This window comes from Octopus sinensis, linkage group LG7, assembly GCF_006345805.1.
Source record: "Octopus sinensis linkage group LG7, ASM634580v1, whole genome shotgun sequence".
In the NCBI taxonomy this organism is placed as follows: domain Eukaryota; kingdom Metazoa; phylum Mollusca; class Cephalopoda; order Octopoda; family Octopodidae; genus Octopus; species Octopus sinensis.
Genome location: NC_043003.1, coordinates 22,451,079 through 22,471,324, shown reverse-complemented (window position 1 = coordinate 22,471,324; position 20,246 = coordinate 22,451,079). Strand labels below are relative to the sequence as shown.

Below are 20,246 nucleotides of genomic sequence, written 5' to 3'. Positions count from 1 at the left end.
ATTATACTCAGTATGGAAATGTCTTCTGAGATGAACATTTTCTGACGGCAAGGTGGTGAATTGGTAACAGTTATTTTCAGAATATATTAGAAGGTTGAATAGAAAGCCTCGCCGTATTCTCCAGTTCACTGCATTCCGAGTTCAAATGCGGACAACATCATCTTTACCTTCCATCCTTTCGATGATGCCTAAAAAGTACGAATCTAAGACGGTGGATTGGCGAACTTCTTTGGAAGTCAAAAAAGATGACTTACAGTATTTGTTTCGCCTTTTCCTGTTCTGAGAGCAATGATTGTGACAACACTGGAGCTAGATTGTGTCGGTAGCAAGTCAATAGCCTTTCTCGGCACATCGATGTCAGTTATACATGGACAACTGTTGGTCTTCCTCAGACCACGCATACATGTACAGATATAATGGTAAGCCTTGACCCATACAGATGGACTCCTTTTATACTATAATGGCGCTCCTACATCTCCTTAGAAGATGCGAACAAAATGCAGAGTAAGAGTATCATCATTATGAGGACGATAACAAAAATAAGAGCATCAATAAAATTGAATGGTTAATTTAATAGCATATACCACTTCCTACAGAAAATGTTATCTTGAGTCTCTAACAAAACTTGTAGAGCGCCGGATAAAATAATTTATGGTATTGAGTTAACAGCTCACTTTGCCTTTCATTCTTTCACGACCAATAAAAAAAAGAGAGTAACAGTCAAATACTGGGGTCGATGGAAATATCCTCCCACCAAAATTCTTGGCCTTGTGACTAAATTAGAAACGAATATCATTTAGGTGTTGGAGGACAGTGGATCGTAGGATGATCGATTGTTGGATCAAATGGTTTGTAATATTTATTACAAATTTTGGCACAAGGCCAGAAATTTCGGGGGAAAGGTAAGTCTATTACATCGACTTCAGTGCTCGACTGGTACTTATTTTATCGACGCCGAAAGGATGAAAGGCAAAGTAGACCGCGGCGGAATTTGAACTCAGAACGTAAGGACGGACGAAATACTGCTAAGCATTTTGTCCGGCATGCGAACGATTCCGCCAGCTCACCGCCTTAAATGGTTTGTAGCATTCATATGGGTCTAAGGTAGTGAGCTGGCAGAATCGTTAGAATTACTTTAAGAGTACAAATGTCTGTGGAATGCTCAACTGCTCATGCGTTAATTTGACTAATAGGAATTGAATTGGTCGAACAAATGAATGCTCATCGTCGAGACCGATGGAGAATCTACCACAATCTGAAATCACTAAAATAAGTAACAGTAATTTCGGATTGATATATTCAACTAAACTTATCCTACACAAAATTGTTGCCTTGCACTAAAATCTGTGATTATTGTTCAGACAGAATGAAAAGAAAGCTTTCATACACACTGAACTATAGTATTCAACCGTGACTAAAACTGTTTGTAAGTTGTAGTTAATGCACGACGTAAAAATGGAATTAAATATGCACACAAAAGGACTACTAATGCGATTGTTGGACTTTGTTAAGGGTCCTTCTGTAAGCTGTACGAATGCGTAGCGTAAAAATGAAATTAAATGTGCAGAAAAGCCTAATACGGTAGTTGGAGTTTTCAGAGATTTTACTGTCAGTTGTACGAATCCGTGACGTAAAAATGTGATTAAAATGTGTAGAAAAAAAAAAATAAATATATTTGTTGCACATTTTTCATTGAATATTCTGTGAGTTATACTAATGCGTGGTATGAAAATAAAATTAAATGTACAGAAAAGCTCTAATGCAATTGTTGGACTTTTTCTGACTCGTCAGTAAATTGTACTAATCTGTGAGGTAAAAATGAATTTAAAATGTGCAGAAACAAAAGCTAATGTAATTGCTGTCTACTTTTCGTGGATGCTGTAAACTATAGTAATACAGAGCGTAAAAATACAATTGAACTATGATGCAAATAAATACTAATATAATTGTTGCGCATTTTCACAGATTCTTGGCGATAACTAAATAACCATCATTTTGTGCCAATTAATTTCTAACATGAGCAAAATTTACGAATTTTGGATAACGAATGGTGTCGTTTATGTTGAATCCAGTACTTAACTGGTAATTATTTTGTCAACCCCGAAGGATCAGCTATAAATTCAACCATAGATTTGGTCACAGAATGCATAAAGACTCAACTAAATACCGCATGGCATTTATTTTCCTCCGCTTCACTAATTCTGCAAACCCATCGATCCATATATTTTGTGCGATATGAAAAAAAAAAACTGCTTTATGCAATTTTATGCCGCTTCCAGGTATATATATATAAAATTCATCTGAAAACTTTCTCAAGAGTTCAGCTCCTTTTTTTTGTGTAGGAAACTGTTTAAAAAAAAAAAGGAAAATAGTGAAAGAAACTAAATGAAAGACTGTGATTATACATCTAGTCATGATGGTTTTTGTTAGCTAGCGCTGCTTTTGTACAATTTCAGAAGCAATACATTCGCTCGGAGAACTTCTATGGTCTAACATTAATATTTAAATTATCAACTATTTCAGGTGGAGTGTCTTTCATGTAATACACAGCCATACGAACACGCATATACATATGACGCTATATGCATATATATATATATGTGTGTGTGTGTGTGTGTGTGTGTGTGTGTGCGTGTGTGTGTATACAAAGAGACAGAGAGACAGAGACAGGGAGATATCTGGTATTTATTGAAGAATGATTAACTTTCGAGGTTTTACAGGTGTGCGTGTGGGTGCGCGTGCACGGATGTGTATGTGTATGCATGTGTATATATATATATATATATATATATACGTATACATGCATACATATACGCGTGTATATAAATATGTGTGTGTGTATGTATGTATATATATATTTATATATATATACACACACCAATATGTAATGTAAACCGTAGATTCGACCCAGGGTTGGTTCCAGGTGTGGCGTATGTATAAAATATCACAAGTGGGGTTTAAAATTTAAAATCCACTTGTGTACACACACATACACACACACACACACACACACACACACACACACACACATATATATATATATATATATATATATATGCGACGGGCTTCTTTCAGTTTTCGTCTACCAAATCCACTCACAGGGCTTTGGTCGGCCCGAGGCTATATATATATATATGTATGACAGGCTTCTTTCAGTTTCCGTCTACAAAATCAACTCACAAGGCTTTGCTTAGCCCTAGGCTATAGTAGAAAACACTTGCCCAAGGTACCACGTAGTGGGACTGAACCCGGAACTATGTAGTTCGTAAGCAAGCTACTTACTACACACCCACCATTCACGAAATGTTGTAATAAAGTCTATTTTATTACTATGTATATCAAATTTCCTGCATTATTTATAGACTCAATTATTTAAATATATTACATATTCGTTTTATAGAACAATTATCAAGTTTATCATATTAAACTTGGAATTTATTATCGATCTTTGTTTTATTCTTGTTTTATAATTACAGAAGCGGACATCGTGTCTACTAGTTTAAACTTCACCTCGGACAATTCTATTCCCGTTTTCGTCAATAATACTCAAACAGACAAAGGCAGAGCCGTCAAAAGTTCCAATATAATTGTTCTAAACAAGGTTAATGAGACCATTTCTGCGCTGGAGCATAAAACTCATCGACGAACTTATTTTAATCAAACAGCGGGAATTAATCTCATCGGTTCTTCAACAAACAGTAACCTTAGCAACCAAGTGGTTTTCAATAACCTCTCCTACAACGGAATAATCTCATCACCTTTGACCTCCAGCGATCTTGTACGGATAGCGAGGACTATAAATACGGCAACAACTACATCGGCAATAATTATTCAACGCGATGTTAATTCGCAACAAACTTGCAATGAAAAGACCCACGAGGGATGCAAAGTGCTAAACTTTGAACGGTGTACAAAGTCAGGAAATTGTGAATGTATGAGGGGATATATGATCTCCAGGAAAACCGGTTTGTGTGCTGGTAAGTAAATGGTATTTGCATCTTTACTTAAATTTTAGAAGTTTATATATGATTTAGGCATTTTAAATTCCATTTTTGGTCACTCAATCCTGCTAGAAATAGCAACAAAAGCTCCTTGAAATCGCTTCCTACTGTCTTGAAAATCTTGCCGAGGTAGACTTTGTTTTTCGTCCTTTAAGGATAGATATCAGCCCAAAGCAGTCGGTTGATGAGTCAGATAAGGTATCATGTTGCATCTGTTCTATTTTTTAGTCCGATCTCCACCTCCTATCCTCAGTTTCTTAGTGTCAAAAATGGGGTTTTAGGGACCCGGATAAAATAGCATGAGCCACCCCCACTTCACTCTCATCCAAATGTCAAAGGGAGTCATTCTTCGTTTGGAGCAATAGTCCGGTCACATCTAAAAGCGAACGGGCTCTGCCCTAATTACGACGATAAAACTGGGACATTAAAATAACAAGAAAAAACGCTTTTGTAGTTCTCTATTTGTCGAACCGCTAAGTTCGTATAAAGAGTGACACAACATAGACTGCTATTGTTTCTTCCTATATCCTAATATTCAACTAACATTGAGGAATAATGTGGAGCAACTCTGTTCTGGGGAATATAAGATGAACACCCTAAATCGTGTCTTAGACACAAACATTAAGAGGAACGACGTGAATAGAAAAAATGTTTAAATATTTAACAAATTCCTGTCAACTACCTACAGAGAATATAGACTTGAATGTTGTTCAATAAGAAAACTAATGGAGATTTGACATACCTTGTCCCGATGTTTGAGAAATGACAAATTGATAATGTTATTTACTACGAAGACAAAAGCGACATTCGGTAGAATTCTTAAGAAAAACATGAAACTTTAATTATTTCCTTCACTATCTTTGATCAGTATTTCCAATGAGCTCCTGGAAATCTTTATTTTCAAGATTGTCCCCCAACAGAATATAATGAGAATAGCTTTGATAAGTCGTGGAAATAATTATTTATCATTAATTATTTATCCCCGCTCTGAAATGATAATGGTACAATAGGCACATCGTCGATTTTCCGGAAACTTTCATTTCAAAGCCTTTCCTGATAACTGATTTTTCTGAAAATATTAACACGTTGTTTGTCCTTGGATAACACTTGTTATTTCCTATTTGCTTACCCCTAGATATGATAAATGGCTAATATGTCCTTCAAACTTTGCTTTTATCACATTTATTCAAACCCCAATGAATCCTTCTCAACATATGACTGTGATGTTCCCCTGCTATTCCTGCTCATGATCAGAGATGCACATATTGTCAGCCATTAAGGGACATGCTCAAGTGGTTAATGTCAATCAACTGACAAACAAATTTGTGTATTGAGCGGTATATTTGCCATAACGACATTTCTGCTTCAGCAAATCAGCGCTGAATTTCTCTAGATTAGTTTCAAAACATTGATATCCAGGTCACAAAAGCAAACTTTGAAGGGAATAGCAGTTATTTCCTTTGATTGCAAGATAGAAACAAATAGAAAATAGATCTTACTGACCAAAGACAAAAAAATAATAATCTATACATATAAAGCTGAAGTTGTCTGTGTGTGTGTGTGTGGCAGGTTTAGTAGCCTTCAACTAACACTATCGCCTCTGAGACCTTCAGGCGCAAGTTGACCAAAATTGAGAGTCTGATAGAAGAAGGCTTGCTCTTCATTCTGTAGAAGAAAAAATTCAAATCGGACCATGTTAACACCAAAAATTATTTACATCAAAAAGGTGCTTTTTTCTATGAAAATCCCTATTTTTTACGATCTTTTGACTGCTGTGTCGCCATTTTTTCGGTGTATTTCAACCAGAAAAATGTTCACTTAAAGAGAATAACAAGCTACATAATGCAAAATTTTTACTTTTCAAAAAAGATTGAAACTATGTCAAAATGTTGTTAATGCGACATCAAAGTCTAACGTTTTAAGCGCAACTAAAAAACAAACCCGAGCAACGCCGGGCTATAACGCTAGTAATAAATAAAAATAAAATTTTGTTACAGTGTAATTAGAGGAAATACAGGTAATTATACATTAGGGCAATTTACTGCGGATTGATGATCCGGACCATCAGTATCCGGAAAGTTGATGTCGAAAAATATTAATAGGTTGCATGCCTGTATTCTTCGCGCTTCTATTATGACTGAAACACTTGGGAAGATCCCAAACTCAGTTCTTCAGCCTACTGTAACATTTGTTGGTTCAGTATTGCTACTGCTACATACAGGTGTGAATTCTGTAGTAACTGTTTATAGTTAAGTGGACTGAGCAGTTGAAAGTTAGTAATGAGTCAACAGCAGAGTTTATGACAAGACAAGAACTGCGGACTTCTATGAACGGTTTAACGACCAGATTATACGTGGTTCAAGCAATAATGCTTAAACAACCTTTGCTGAATTAGATTTTAGTTAAGATGGTTTGTCACATTGAAATCTTAATTTGTATTCAAGCTAAATCTATCAAATATTCCTTGAGAATGGATGAAATAATATTTAAAATAATGGCTACCATACTTGGAATGGCCAGAAACAATTGTAAGGGTTTATAGCCTAAATTTAGTGATTTTTATTAGCGTAATCATCATGTCAGGAGGCACAATGGCCCAGTGATTAGGGCAGCGGACTCGCGGTCGGAGGATCGCGGTTTCGATTCCCTGACCGGGCGTTGTGTGTGTTTATTGAGCGAAATCACCTAAAGCTCCATGAGGCTCTGGCAGGGGTGGTGGTGACCCCTGTTGTGCTCTTTCGCCCTAACTTTCTCTCACTCTTTCTTCCTGTTTCTTGAGTAACGCTGCGATGGACTGGCGTCCCGTCCAGCTGGAGGGGAGATACATACGCCATAGAAACAGGGAAACCGGGCCCATAAGCCTAGCTAGGCTTGAAAAGGGCGCATAAATAATTTTTTAAAATCATCGTGTCTTACTTTGTCAGAGCCTCAGCGACCGTATTCTTCCACTGAGAGTGTTAGTGGTTTTCACGGAGAAAAAAAATACTGTGAATACTCCTTGACGTCCTTCTCTCCATGCAACTGATTCAGAAGGAAAGAGTGATAGAAAACCAAACCCAGGACCTAGCATTGCTTTATTTTTAAAAACCATGAAAGAATTAAACTCAAAATTAACTTCAGTGGGATTTGAACTCTGAATGCAAAGAGACGGAACAAATGCTACAAAACATTTATCCGATGCTCTAACAATTCCATCAAATGACCTCTTCTCAATCGCTCTAGAAGTAGACTAAGATGTCTATCACCTTGTTATAAACTGTTGCCATTATTTCTGTTATTTTTCTGTTGCTTTTATCTTATAGTCATCGTTGTTATTATTATTGTTGTATGAAGAGCTGAAGTACAAGACTAAATAAATACTTTAACATTATTTATGTCTTGTTCATTTCCGTTCTGTCTTCAAATTCCGCCCAAGGTTGGCCTTTCATTTATTTTACGTCTTCAAGGTTGAGAAAATATTGACCTAAAAATTGAACAGAGGTGAATTCTCTAAATTGTGAATCCCGCTCCAATCTCTATCGATTTCTCTCCACTTGCCTCATCTTTACAACAAGGCTACACATTTATTAAAGGACGGGTAAAGTCCATTACATCGGCTACAACACATAACTTCCTATGGCGTGATGTATAAGGTTTATGCAATATAATCGCTGTTACACGCAATCCTTTATGTTCAGAAATTTTACTCAACTGAATAACAAATCTCTTGCTTCGAACTAGTAACCGGTCATAAATAGACCTGCAGAACGCATGCAATGATAAAAAAACATAACAATGGTATCATAGTTATATATTTTATCAACCCCTTAAAGAACAAAAGACAAAGTCTACCATGACGGGATTTGAACTTCGGTTGCAGGGTAATGAGTTGAAGTTCGGTAAGCCATATTTTGTTTGTTCCTTCTCGAGCTATGCCTGGCTCATAAGGGCCGGTTTCCCGGTTTCCTTGACGTATAGTTTCCCCACCTGGATGGGACGCCGGTCTGTCGAAGGTGAGCTGCAAGATGCAGGAGGAAAGAGTGAGAGAAAGTTGTAGCGAAAGAGTCGGCAGAGGTTCGCCATTACCTTCTGCCGGAGCCGCATGGAGCTTAGGGGTTTTCGCTCATAAACACACACATATCCCGGTCTGAGATTTGAACCCACGATCCCTCGACCGCGAGTCCGCTGCTCTAACCACTAGGCCATGTGCCTCCACAAGCCATATTTTGTGCCTAAGCCTAAAATCTTGGCAACTCTGATACATTCTTCTGCTCATTATTGACCTTTGCCAAAAAGTGGTGAGCTGACACTCGTTAGCGCGTCGAACAAAATTCTTGGCAGCATTTTATCCAGCTCTTTACGTATAGACTTGAAATCTCGCCGAGGACAACTTTGCCTTTCATTCTTTCGGAGTCGATAAAAGTACTAGTTTAATACTGGGGTCGGTGGTGTTGACAAAGCCCCTCCCCTCAGAATTATTGACCTTGTAGTAAAATTTGAAACCATCATTAACCTTTGCCGAATGTCGCTAAGCATTTTGTTCGACGCGCTAACAATTGTTGAGCAAGGGAGAGAGGAAATGTGGAAGGAAGGAAGGAAGGAAGGAAGGAAGGAAGAGATGGAGGGAGAGATGGGAGGGGGGGAAGGGGAAGGGGAGGGGGAGGAGGAAGTGGAGGAGGGAGGGGGAGTATGGAAGGGGAGGCAAGGATGGATTAGTAGATGGATCGATCGATCGATGGGTGGGTAGGTGGATGGATGGATGGATGGATTGATGGGTTAGTGGATTGGTGTATGCATGGATCTGTTGGATGGACCGATCGATTAATCGATAGATGGTTGTGTGAATGGATGGATACATCGCTGGATTGATGGTTGCATCGGTGGATGGATGGTTGTGTGGGAGGAAGGATGGATGGATGAATGAATGGATAGAGGGTGGGGACTGGTAGTGAGCTAGGGTTAGAACATGGCTGAATAAATTTCTGAATTGGCAGATTGGTAGTTTGGTGGATTGGTGAATAAACGGATGGATGAATGAACAGACGGACGGATGGATTGAAGGACGGATAGATGGATGCCGGAATGGGATCGGCGAAGGGTGGATAGATGGGGAATTTTATGAATTCAAGGGTACATGGGTGTATGGAGGGAGTGGCAGATATAGGAATCAATCGATGGATGTAAATATGTATTCGCTTCGAAAGCAATGAAGATTTAAAATAAATAAATAAATAAATAGACAAACAAATGAAATGGTGTTTTCTTCCGCCGCCATATTTTGCATGAGTACAGATGTTTTTATGTCGATATTGCTCCCTATCTCCACCACATCACTACAACTACCAACACCACAAACACTATAACTACTACTACTGCAACAACAACAACTACTACTACTACTACTACTACTACTACAAGCACCACCAAACTATCTCTAACACATTTTCCACAGCTATCACCACTCCGAACATTATAGCTACTACCACCACCATCACCACCACCACATACATCACAATTACAACTACTATCGCAAACACCACCAAAACTACCACCAGCACAACAAACTCCATGGCTGCTTTCATTACAAGCACCACCACAACTACCATCACCACAAGCATTGCTACAACTATCACCATGGCAACCAGAACAACTACTACTACAACCACCCCAACTACCACCGTTACAACAGATGTCGCCATAGCAACCACCACCGCAAACACCATCAACGATACAAACACTACAACAAACATCGTCAACTGCCACCACCACAACAACTATTACCATCACCACAAATACCACCATAACTACCACCACAAACACCACTACCACCGCAAATACCATCACCACCGCCAACACAACCACCACACAAACTCCACCACAAATACCATCACCACCTCCACCACTACAACTATCATCAACAGGAACACTACAATAAACACCGACACAACTACTACCACTACAACTACCACCACAACTACCACTACCACTACAACTTCCACCACCACCACAACTACCACCACCATCACTACAACTACCAACACAACTACCACCACCACCACAACTACCAACAACAACACAACTACCACCACCACCACAACTACTACCGCCAACACAACTACCACCACCAATACAACTACCACCACCAACACAACTACCACCACCAACACAACTACCACCACCAACACAACTACTACCGCCAAAACAACTACCACCACCAACACAACTACCACTACGACTACAACTACGACCACAATAACAAACACCACTTCTACTACCACCACCACCAACACAACTAATATCACTACAAACACCACCACCACGGCTACTAACTACCACCAACCCAATCACAGAACTACTACAAACACAACCACCATCATCACCACAGCTATACACTGGCCTCTACTGTGTACATGGTGTATTTACTTAAGAGACTTCTGTCACTATCCCAGCCGCCGCTGACCTCCCACTTCGGTTCCTCTTATGAGTCAGCCATACTTCTACTACCTATCCTGTCCCACTTTCATCCTAATGCTGAACGTTGTGTTTTCTTGTTTGTGAACTGGATTGGTAGGGGGGGGGTCGGCGTGGGAGTAAGTTAAGGGGTTTTGTGTTTTGTTTTGTTTCGTTTTTCGACACTGGTGAAAAAAAGGAAAATGTTTGTTCAAACTTCAGTAGCTTGTGAAGTGAAGTGACGGTTAGTGAGGATTTGGAATGGCGGTGACGACGATGGGGGAATAATGGTGGTAGCGGTGGTGGTGGTTGTGGTAGTGTTAATGGTGATGCCGATGGGTATGATAGTAGTAGTAGTAGTGGTGGTGGTTTGTGATGGTAGTTGTGTGGTGGTGGTGGTGGTGGTGGTGGTGGTGGTGGTGGTGGTGGTCGTAGTGTTAATGGTGATGCCGATGGAATATGGTAGTAGTAGTAGTACTGGTGGTTTATGATGGTGGTGGTGGTGGTAGTGTTAATGGTGATGCCGATGGGTATGATAGTAGTAGTAGTGGTGGTGGTTTGTGATGGTAGTTGTGTGGTGGTGGTGGTGGTGGTGGTGGTGGTGGTGGTGGTGGTGGAGGTGGTCGTAGTGTTAATGGTGATGCCGATGGAATATGGTAGTAGTAGTAGTGCTGGTGGTTTATGATGGTGGTGGTGGTGGTAGTGTTAATGGTGATGCCGATGGGTATGATAGTAGTAGTAGTAGTGGTGGTGGTTTGTGATGGTAGTTGTGGTGGTGGTGGTGGTGGTGGTGGAGGTGGTCGTAGTGTTAATGGTGATGCCGATGGAATATGGTAGTAGTAGTAGTACTGGTGGTTTATGATGGTGGTGGTGGTAGTGTTAATAGTGATGCCGATGGGTATGGTAGTAGTGGTGGTGGTGGTGGTGGTGGTGGTGGTGGTGGTGGCGGTGATGGTGTGAGGGTGGTGATGGTAAAGATAGTAGTAATAGTAGTATTGACGGTGATTGTGTAATTGGTGGTGTGGTGGTGGTGATGGTGATAATAGTGATGTTGATGGGGATGGTAGTAGTGGTGGTAATAGTCTGACGGTGATGATGGTGTGAAAGTGGTGCTGGTGGAGGTAGTAGTAGTAGTAGTAGTAGTAGTAGTAGTAGTAGTAATGGTGCTATTGGTGGCGTTGGGGGCATGGTGGTGGTGGTGGTGGTGGTGGTGGTTGTGTTAGCGGTGGTGATTATAGGGTTTGTCAGAGAGAACATGATAGGGGCTGTTGTGGAGATCGTTATGGTGATGATGGTGATGGTAGCGGTGGTAGTACTTCATCATAATCGCCACCACCACTACCAGCACTTCCACCCCCACACACACATACACAACCTACACACCGGACGAGTTACAAAGCCCTGTATTTCAGGGGAAGGCAAAACAGGTAGATGAGGGGATTAACACATTTCAACAGAGAGCATTAACAAGCAAAAAGAAAAATAAACCGGAATGAACCAGCTTGAACTATGAATTGAAACCGCGCTGTTTACGTCTTACCAGACGCTTTCTTCTTACTTTGCCATACATACATTGTGTTGATGCTGTGGTGTTATTTGATCGACCGGTATAATAAATATAACTAAGGGAGAATCTCATATGTTTAACATTGGGAGTAGAAAAACTTCGACTAACTGTGACTATACAAGCAATTTGTAGACAAAAATTGACCTTCTTTCGATATAGCTCGACAAAATCAAAACACTTCGGGTATTTTCGTGGAAGCAAATGACAGTTCGATTCTGTTTTCTGCTTGGAAATTTGCGGATTTTACATAACACACATCAAACAAGTAAGAAAAAAATATGCAAGCCTTTTTTTTCTTTAAGTTTAAAATGAGACATTGCTGGCATAATTTCGTTATATCTATACTCCACAAACCACGGAAATACCCGAAGTGAAATGTCTCGACCTTGTCGAGCTATATCGAAGGAATGCCCCAAAATCTTTCTTTGTTTTCTTTTAAATCTGCAAGCATCAAGGGAGATAACTCAAATGAGACATGTTAATCTAAATTTTATATATATATAATATATATATAATAAATATTAGGGAATAAATCCAAATTTACAGGGAAAAAATCAGATTTAGGATTAAATCGATTTTATAGTAAAATATTATAAAATATTATTCGAGACAAAACCACTATTTTGCAAAACAAACAAGGAAAGACTTAATCAATACATAAATTTTAATAAATAGTCAAAAAAACCGCCACTACAATCGTTTCTTGTCTTGATCGACAATCTTCAGGTGGACTTCCAATAATTCAGTGTCAAATTATGAACTGAATTATTGGAAGTCCACCTGAAGATTGTCGATCAAGACAAGAAACGATTGTAGTGGCGGTTTTTTTGACTATTTATTAAAATTTATGTATTGATTAAGTCTTTCCTTGTTTGTTTTGCAAAATAGTGGTTTTGTCTCGAATAATATTTTATATATATATATATATATATAGGAAGCTTTACGAAAATAAACAGAAGACGAAGGCAAGTGGGGTACAAACAAACAATTGTATTAGTATGGCGCTCAGGAATGGAAATAAAACAAGTCTTTTACGTTTCGAGCCTACGCTCTTCAACAGAAAGATACACAGAAAAGAAACACGGAGAGAAACAAGGAGAGAAAAAAATGCGTGCAGGAGCTAACGAATCAATATATATATATATATATTAGCAAACTAACCCCCCACCCGTCCATTGGATGGGGTAAGTTCGTGGTAAAACTGGAGTCTAAAATAGTGCAATTCCGCTTCTGTCTATGCTTAAAATTGAGGATTATTTGACATAGTTGAGACGTTAAATCAAAAATAAGTGGTATTCAAAAAGGAACATGTTTTATTTGCAGATATTGGGTATTAAAATGTAAAAATATGGAAAATTATCGTTCGGAATGCCTTTTAATTGACTGGGTGGCTGAAGAATCGGTACAAAAAGCATACACATTTCTATGGACATGAAGGCAATCTGTAAGAAATATGCCTAATTGCAATATGAAATTATCTGAGGCATCTGGGAAACTATGCATTGAAATGAAAAAGATGCTTGACTTAACTGCCAAACAATGGGCATTTGTTGGAAGATTAACATAACCTGTCGTGAGGAGTAAATAAGCGCAATAAGGACCAACCTGAAGAGGATTTCAACCCAATGGAAAAACTATTAGAGGGCTACCTTGTAAACCATGTTTTTCGTCAATCTTTCGGGAGCGTAGTAGAAGAGATTGGCCGAGTTTCCAACTCTAGAACTTTGGGCTTTGTTAATGGTCATAGCAAAGCTTAATCAAATGGGGATTTGGACTCTTTTCATTGCAAAGGCACAGCCGGAATAAGTGGAACTCGGGGAATAAAAGCAGACTCACCAGTGCCTTTTCCTGTGATAATTGTGGCTTCAAGAACGTTATCCAACAATTGCTTAACAGCCAAAAGTGTGCCATTGCAAAGCCGAGGAGACTCTAAATTTCTCAAGAGCATAATAGGACAACCAAGTTTAAGGCTAAGTTTATGCGGTAGCAATCCCGATGGTTCTAGTGAGTTTAAAAACTCTGTTGGGAAAAACATTATTTGTGTTGGATCAGTAACTGAATCAACCGAAGTATAGCATCGCTCTTGGGTAGGAAATTGACAAAACAGACATGTGTTTAGGACTTGGACGGTAGCATTTGTTGGAGCAAAGGTGGCTCTTTCACACATCCATTCATGACTGATGTAATTGGTAGAGAGATTGGGGTAAACTGTTGTGCATAGCTCCTCAGGACTGGAGACGTTGTTACCGATGGTATTTATGTCAGCCAAACCATTTACGTCGAGTGGTAAGCTCCCATTACCGATATCCAATAACTTTGAAGCAATGGAATTGTCATCATCTTGTTGGTGGAGAATGGAACGCATGTTTATGGTTAACATTCTCGACTGTACAGAATGCCAAAGATGAGAATTCTTAAGTCAAGCGTTTAATTCATCAGCTGGTGTGCCTTTTGGGATAATACGAAGGGTTTGAAGAAAGTCCCCAGCAAGAAGAATAACGACGCCTCCGAACGGTTTAGAGTTGGAGCGCAAGTCTTGTAGCGCTGTGTCGATTGCATTAAGTGCATTCTTGTGGGACATTGTTGCCTCGTCCCAGACAATCAATTTGCATTTTTGAAAGACAACTGCCTCAACAGAATTCTTGTTTATATTGGTGGTAGGATTTTCAACATGGCTGATGTTAAGGAGAAGCTTAATTGTTGAATGGATGTTCTGCCACCGTCTAGCAGTGTTGATGCTATTCCTGGAGACATCATTTCAATGGCAATCTGTCCACTTTGGCGAACTTTGGCAAGAAGGAGGTAGAGGAGAAATGTCTTTCCTGTGCCACCTGGCGCATCAAGGAAGGGGATGCCTCCAGTGGTGTCTTCAAGCATTATCAAAATAGAATTATGCTGCGCTGGTGGAGCGAGGTCACTTTGAATGACAAACCTTAAACTGATTAGTGTCAGCATCCCTACCCTGAGGAGCAGTTTTGAAAATGGTTACATAAGGGTTTTATGGTATGAAGCATATACTGAAGAGGCTGCAGAAGAGATGGTCTTGTTCCTGTAGCAACTGAAGCTCTTCGTGCAATTTCCTCAGATCCGTTTCCCACAAAGTAAATCTGGAGAAAGCTGTGTTCATCGCCATCTTGTGGAATAAGGGAGCCAATTTGGTGGTGTATTTTGAAGGTGGGCATATAATTTCCATCTCTTATTGGTGTATGACCAAAGCTTGTCATTTGAAAAGCGGAATTGTAGGCTCTTATATTCCGAAGAAAGTGTTTAAATCTGGATGGTCTCCGAGCAGCAGGGACTTCAAAGTTTCGGCACCGACTTGTAAATGAGGCAAGCTAACCGTTCCATTGGAGCAGCATATATCGCTAGATTCTGCTGGCCACCTCATTGCATTACAATGGACCCAAACTGTAAACATGTTGCCAATGATGATATGTGGGTGTGACGCGTAGTCCTCGTGGGGGCTGTAATGAAAGGCCTTGTTAAACCAGCAACAAGAAGAAACCCTCGAAAAGACATGAGAACGCATTTTACGTTGAGAATCAGCCCCAAGTCTTGTGGCCCTTTGTTCAACAGTCTCTAAAGCACAGCTATTTGAAGTAGAGGCAGCATCGCTTGCACGCCGGAGTTCTGCTTGTTGAGCTGTCTGTGATACTCTGGTAACTGCAGTAGAATCAGTATTGCAAGCATGCCGACGCACACATTGTTCTGTTTCGTTTGCCCGCAAGGAACGCAAAACGGAAGCATTTGCTTTTTCGAGGCATCCTATCGAAAATCTCTAATTGAATGCAAACAGGAAAACTTCAAATGGAATATAGGGTTCTGCAATATGCGATGTTGACCGATAAAAAAGCAAAACGTGTGGATGAATAAGGTACCAGGACCGACCAAATAGTGCTTTTTTAGAATGTAACCGATGAATTTGATCTGTAAAATTCGTAAAAATTATAAGAAGAATTTGCCAAAATATCGTTCAATTATGCTTACTAAAAAAAAAAAATAACTCGTAATTTGAAATGTTGATACTAAAATTCCTTCTTCGTGAAACAGAATTAAAGAATAAATAATGGGCATGTACATGTCAAATCAAGTGAGTCACGCAAAAGTCGAAAAATACCGCTCATTTTTTGTCTCATATAAGAAACTGTTAGCTAAATTTCCACGTTCAATTACCAATCAAATTGTCATTTTCTTCTGTCAATTGAATTTTGCTGTGAGAAAATATTCACAGAGTTGATTGATCGCCAATTAGTGCCATTTATTCGTTAAAGTTAACATTTAATTTCATTTTTACTTATTCAAAATAATTGTTACTAATTTCTTTAAGCTTATTCATTAAACACATTTAAAGATGTTTTTGTTACATGTTGTTATTGTTTTTGTGGAATAAAATTTGTTGAAAAAAGCCGCAATAATTATGCACCAACCCTATATATACATATATACAGAGAGAGAGGGGAGAGGGGGAGAGAGAAGTAGATAGATATATACATACATTGACGGATAGCTTGCTAGCTAGCTAGCTAGATAGATAGATAGATAGATAGATAGATAGATAGATAGATAGATAGATAGATAGATAGATAGATAGACAGACAGACAGACAAAGTGTCGTCACATTCCCTCTTTCTATCCACTAGATAAATACCAGTTATACTGACTGAAAAATTAAATGTAAAACTGAAATTGTTGCTTTAATGCATATAAATTTATATACGTGTGAGTATATGGATATATGCATGTATAGATGTGTATGTGTGTACACATACATACACATATACGAACACATTCATAATTTAGAAACGTAACGTAAACTTACAGCATATCCCTACTCACATTGTACATACACATTTATCCTTTCATTTTTTTCTTTATTCTCCCAAACTTTCATTTTCTTTCCCTTCTCCCTCATCGATTCTCTTCATCATGTTCTAACTTAACTTTTTTTTATTTATTTATGCGCCCTTTTCAAGCCTAGCTAGGCTCATGGGGCCCGGTTTCCCGGTTTCTATGGCGTATGTGTTCCCCCCGGCTGGATGGGACGCCAGTCTATCACAGCGTTACTCAAGAAACAGGAAGAAAGAGTGAGAGAAAGTTGGGGCAAAAGAGTACAACAGGGGTCGCCACCACCCCCTGCCGGAGCCTCGTGGAGCTTTTTAGGTGTTTTCGCTCAATAAACACATACAACGCCCGGTCTGGGAATCGAAACCACGATCCTCCGACTGCGAGTCCGCTGCCCTAACCACTGGGCCATTGCGCCTCCCTAACTTCCCTTACCCCACCCCCTCAAAATCTTTATGCAATACACTTTTTCTATCTTCTATTCATATTTGTAGGACCTTGGAAATAGAAAAATATTTTCGAAGAAGGACAAAATTTTCCTCTCCAATAATTATATTTATTCATGAAATTAATTTGGGAAAAAAATTTATCACGGAATACACGAAGAAAATATAGACGCTTTACTTCAGCTGTATATGTAAACAGAAAAGTGATACGTATGTTTTGCTATCGGTTCATATATCATAGAATGTTTATTCAATATCGTTTTCTCATAACACTTCTCGAATAACTTGCGTGTTCCGAAGGAACTATTGGGAAAACTTGATGAATCTACGAGAGTAAATAACAAAAACTCAGAACAAAGGTGAACTATGAACTTTTGAAAGTAAAATTGCACTGAGTTTTCTGGACATAATCAAAATAGATTACCTGTACCAATGCATAGCTAAGACCTGCAGTACTTACTATAAAGAAAAGTACACGAAATTCAAGATGTCATAGAAATCGGCGGTAAATAAATTTACTTTGCACCTGTTGGTGACAACTTCACTATTATAAATGACTTTTACCGAAATCTGTATTTGTATTAGTGTTCATCTGTGTTTTACATTTTACTTGTTATAACGAATATATATACACGTGTGTGTGTGTATATATAATATATATATATATGTATGTATATATGTATATATATATATATATATTATATATATATATATATATATATATATATATATATATATATATATATAATATGTATGTATGTATGTATATATATATATATATATATATACATATATATATATATATATATAATATATTACATATATTTCTAAATCTCTATAAGGAGACAGCAACGGTACAGGATATTAATAGTTATCGCCAAGCTAACATGGCAGTCCTATTTCTATACATATATACACATACATATATACATATATGTATATATACATAATATATATATATATATATGTATCTATCTATATATATATATATGTATATATACATATATATATATATACATATATATATTACATAATATATATATATATATATTTACATATATATATATATGTATATATACTATATATCATTGTGTATATGCATATATATATGTATATATTATATAATATATATATATATATATATATATATATACATGTCTATATATATATATATATATACACACACACATATAAATATATATACATTCAAAATGTGACCGCGTGTGTACCGTTGAAGATTTTTTTCCTCTGTCTTCCCTTCTCTGTATCTTTCCTTCTCCTATGTTTCCGACGATGAGCTCTGCTCGAAACGTTAAACCCTCCTTCTTTCCTTCTTTCCTGAGCGTCCAATAATACTATATTTGTTCCACGTCCTCGCGTTGTGTTTTTTTGTGCTTTCTTGTTTGGATTAACTTTACATATACAAAGCGGCGATCTGGCAGAAACGTTAGCAAGCCGGGCGAAATGTTTAGCGGTTACGTTCTGAGTTCAAATTCCGCCGAGGTCGACTTTGCCTATAGGCGTAGGAGTGGCTATGTGGTAAGTAGCTTGCTCACGAACCACATGGTTCCGGGTTCAGTCCCACTGCGTGGCACCTTGGGCAAGTGTCTTCTACTATAGCCTCGTGCCGATCAAAGCCTTGTGAGTAGATTTGGTAGACGGAAACTGAAAGAAGCCCGTCGTATATATGTGTATATATATATATGTATGTATTTGATTGTGTGTCTGTGTTTGTTCCCCCAACATCGCATGACAACCGATGCTGGTGTGTTTAGGTCCCCGTAACTTAGCGGTTCAGCAAAAGACTGATAGAATAAGTACTAGGCTTCCAAAGAATAAGTTCTGGGGTCGATTTGCTAGACTAAAGGCGGTGCTCCAGCATAGCCACAGTCAAATGACTGAAACAAGTGAGAGAGTAACAGGTCTATATATAAATATATATATATATATATAGACATATATATATGCATACATGATTATATATACATGTACACATATAAATATATATATACACGTAAATATATGTACTTGCATATAAATATACATGTATATATATATACATGTATATATACATATAACTACATGTATATAAATATATATATATATATATATATATATATATATATACATATACATAGACACACACATGCACACACAAACATGCGCACACATACGCACACACGCATACGAATGCACACATACACGTATATACACTCACATACGTACACACGCACACACAACTACACGCACATACACTCATACGCACACACGTGTATATACACACGCACATTCATACACACACACGCACACGCAAATGAACCCACACATACCTCCCATACACTCATACATACACGCACACACTCATACATATACACACACAATTATACACACATGTACACACATACGCACATAAAAGCAGACACGCACACATACACAAAGTAAAGTACAGTTACTCCCCACACACACAACCCCTATGCATACACACATACACACACGAACACACACATACATACATACATACATACACACAGACACACACAGACTACAAACAAAACACACACATACTTCAAACTACCAGTACCTTCCACTGACCATTCTCCTACGCACATTTGTAGGAAGACACACAACAGGAGCCACTCCTACTATAAATTCTTCCTATGACCTTAAACGATACTAAGCCCAACCACGCACATAGATAAACAGCCACAACCACATACACACACACAGGCCGGCGCTCACGCACATGCCCACACATACAAGCACATACCTCCTTCTCTTGCACTCCTGTCTTTGAAAGAACTTTTTCTTCACCCATTCCCTTCCGGTCATTCAATATGTTACCGCGTGTGTATCGTTAGCGATTTTCTTTCTCCGTCTTCCCTTCCTTGGACCTTTACTTTTTCTATGTTTCTGACGAAGAGCTTCGCTCGAAACGTTAGGTCCTTCTTCTTTCCTTTCGTG

The 20,246-nt window shown here is 38.5% G+C and overlaps 1 protein-coding gene across 1 annotated transcript in view; it reads left to right on the top strand.

Moving 5' to 3' along the window:
• LOC118764059 overlaps positions 1-20,246 on the top strand; it is a 51,687-nt gene that overhangs the window by 7,575 nt on the left and 23,866 nt on the right. The window contains exon 2 of the mRNA XM_036504381.1: positions 3,477-3,977. Within this exon, the coding sequence (XP_036360274.1) occupies positions 3,477-3,977 (501 nt within the window). The remainder of the gene's footprint in view (positions 1-3,476; positions 3,978-20,246) is intronic.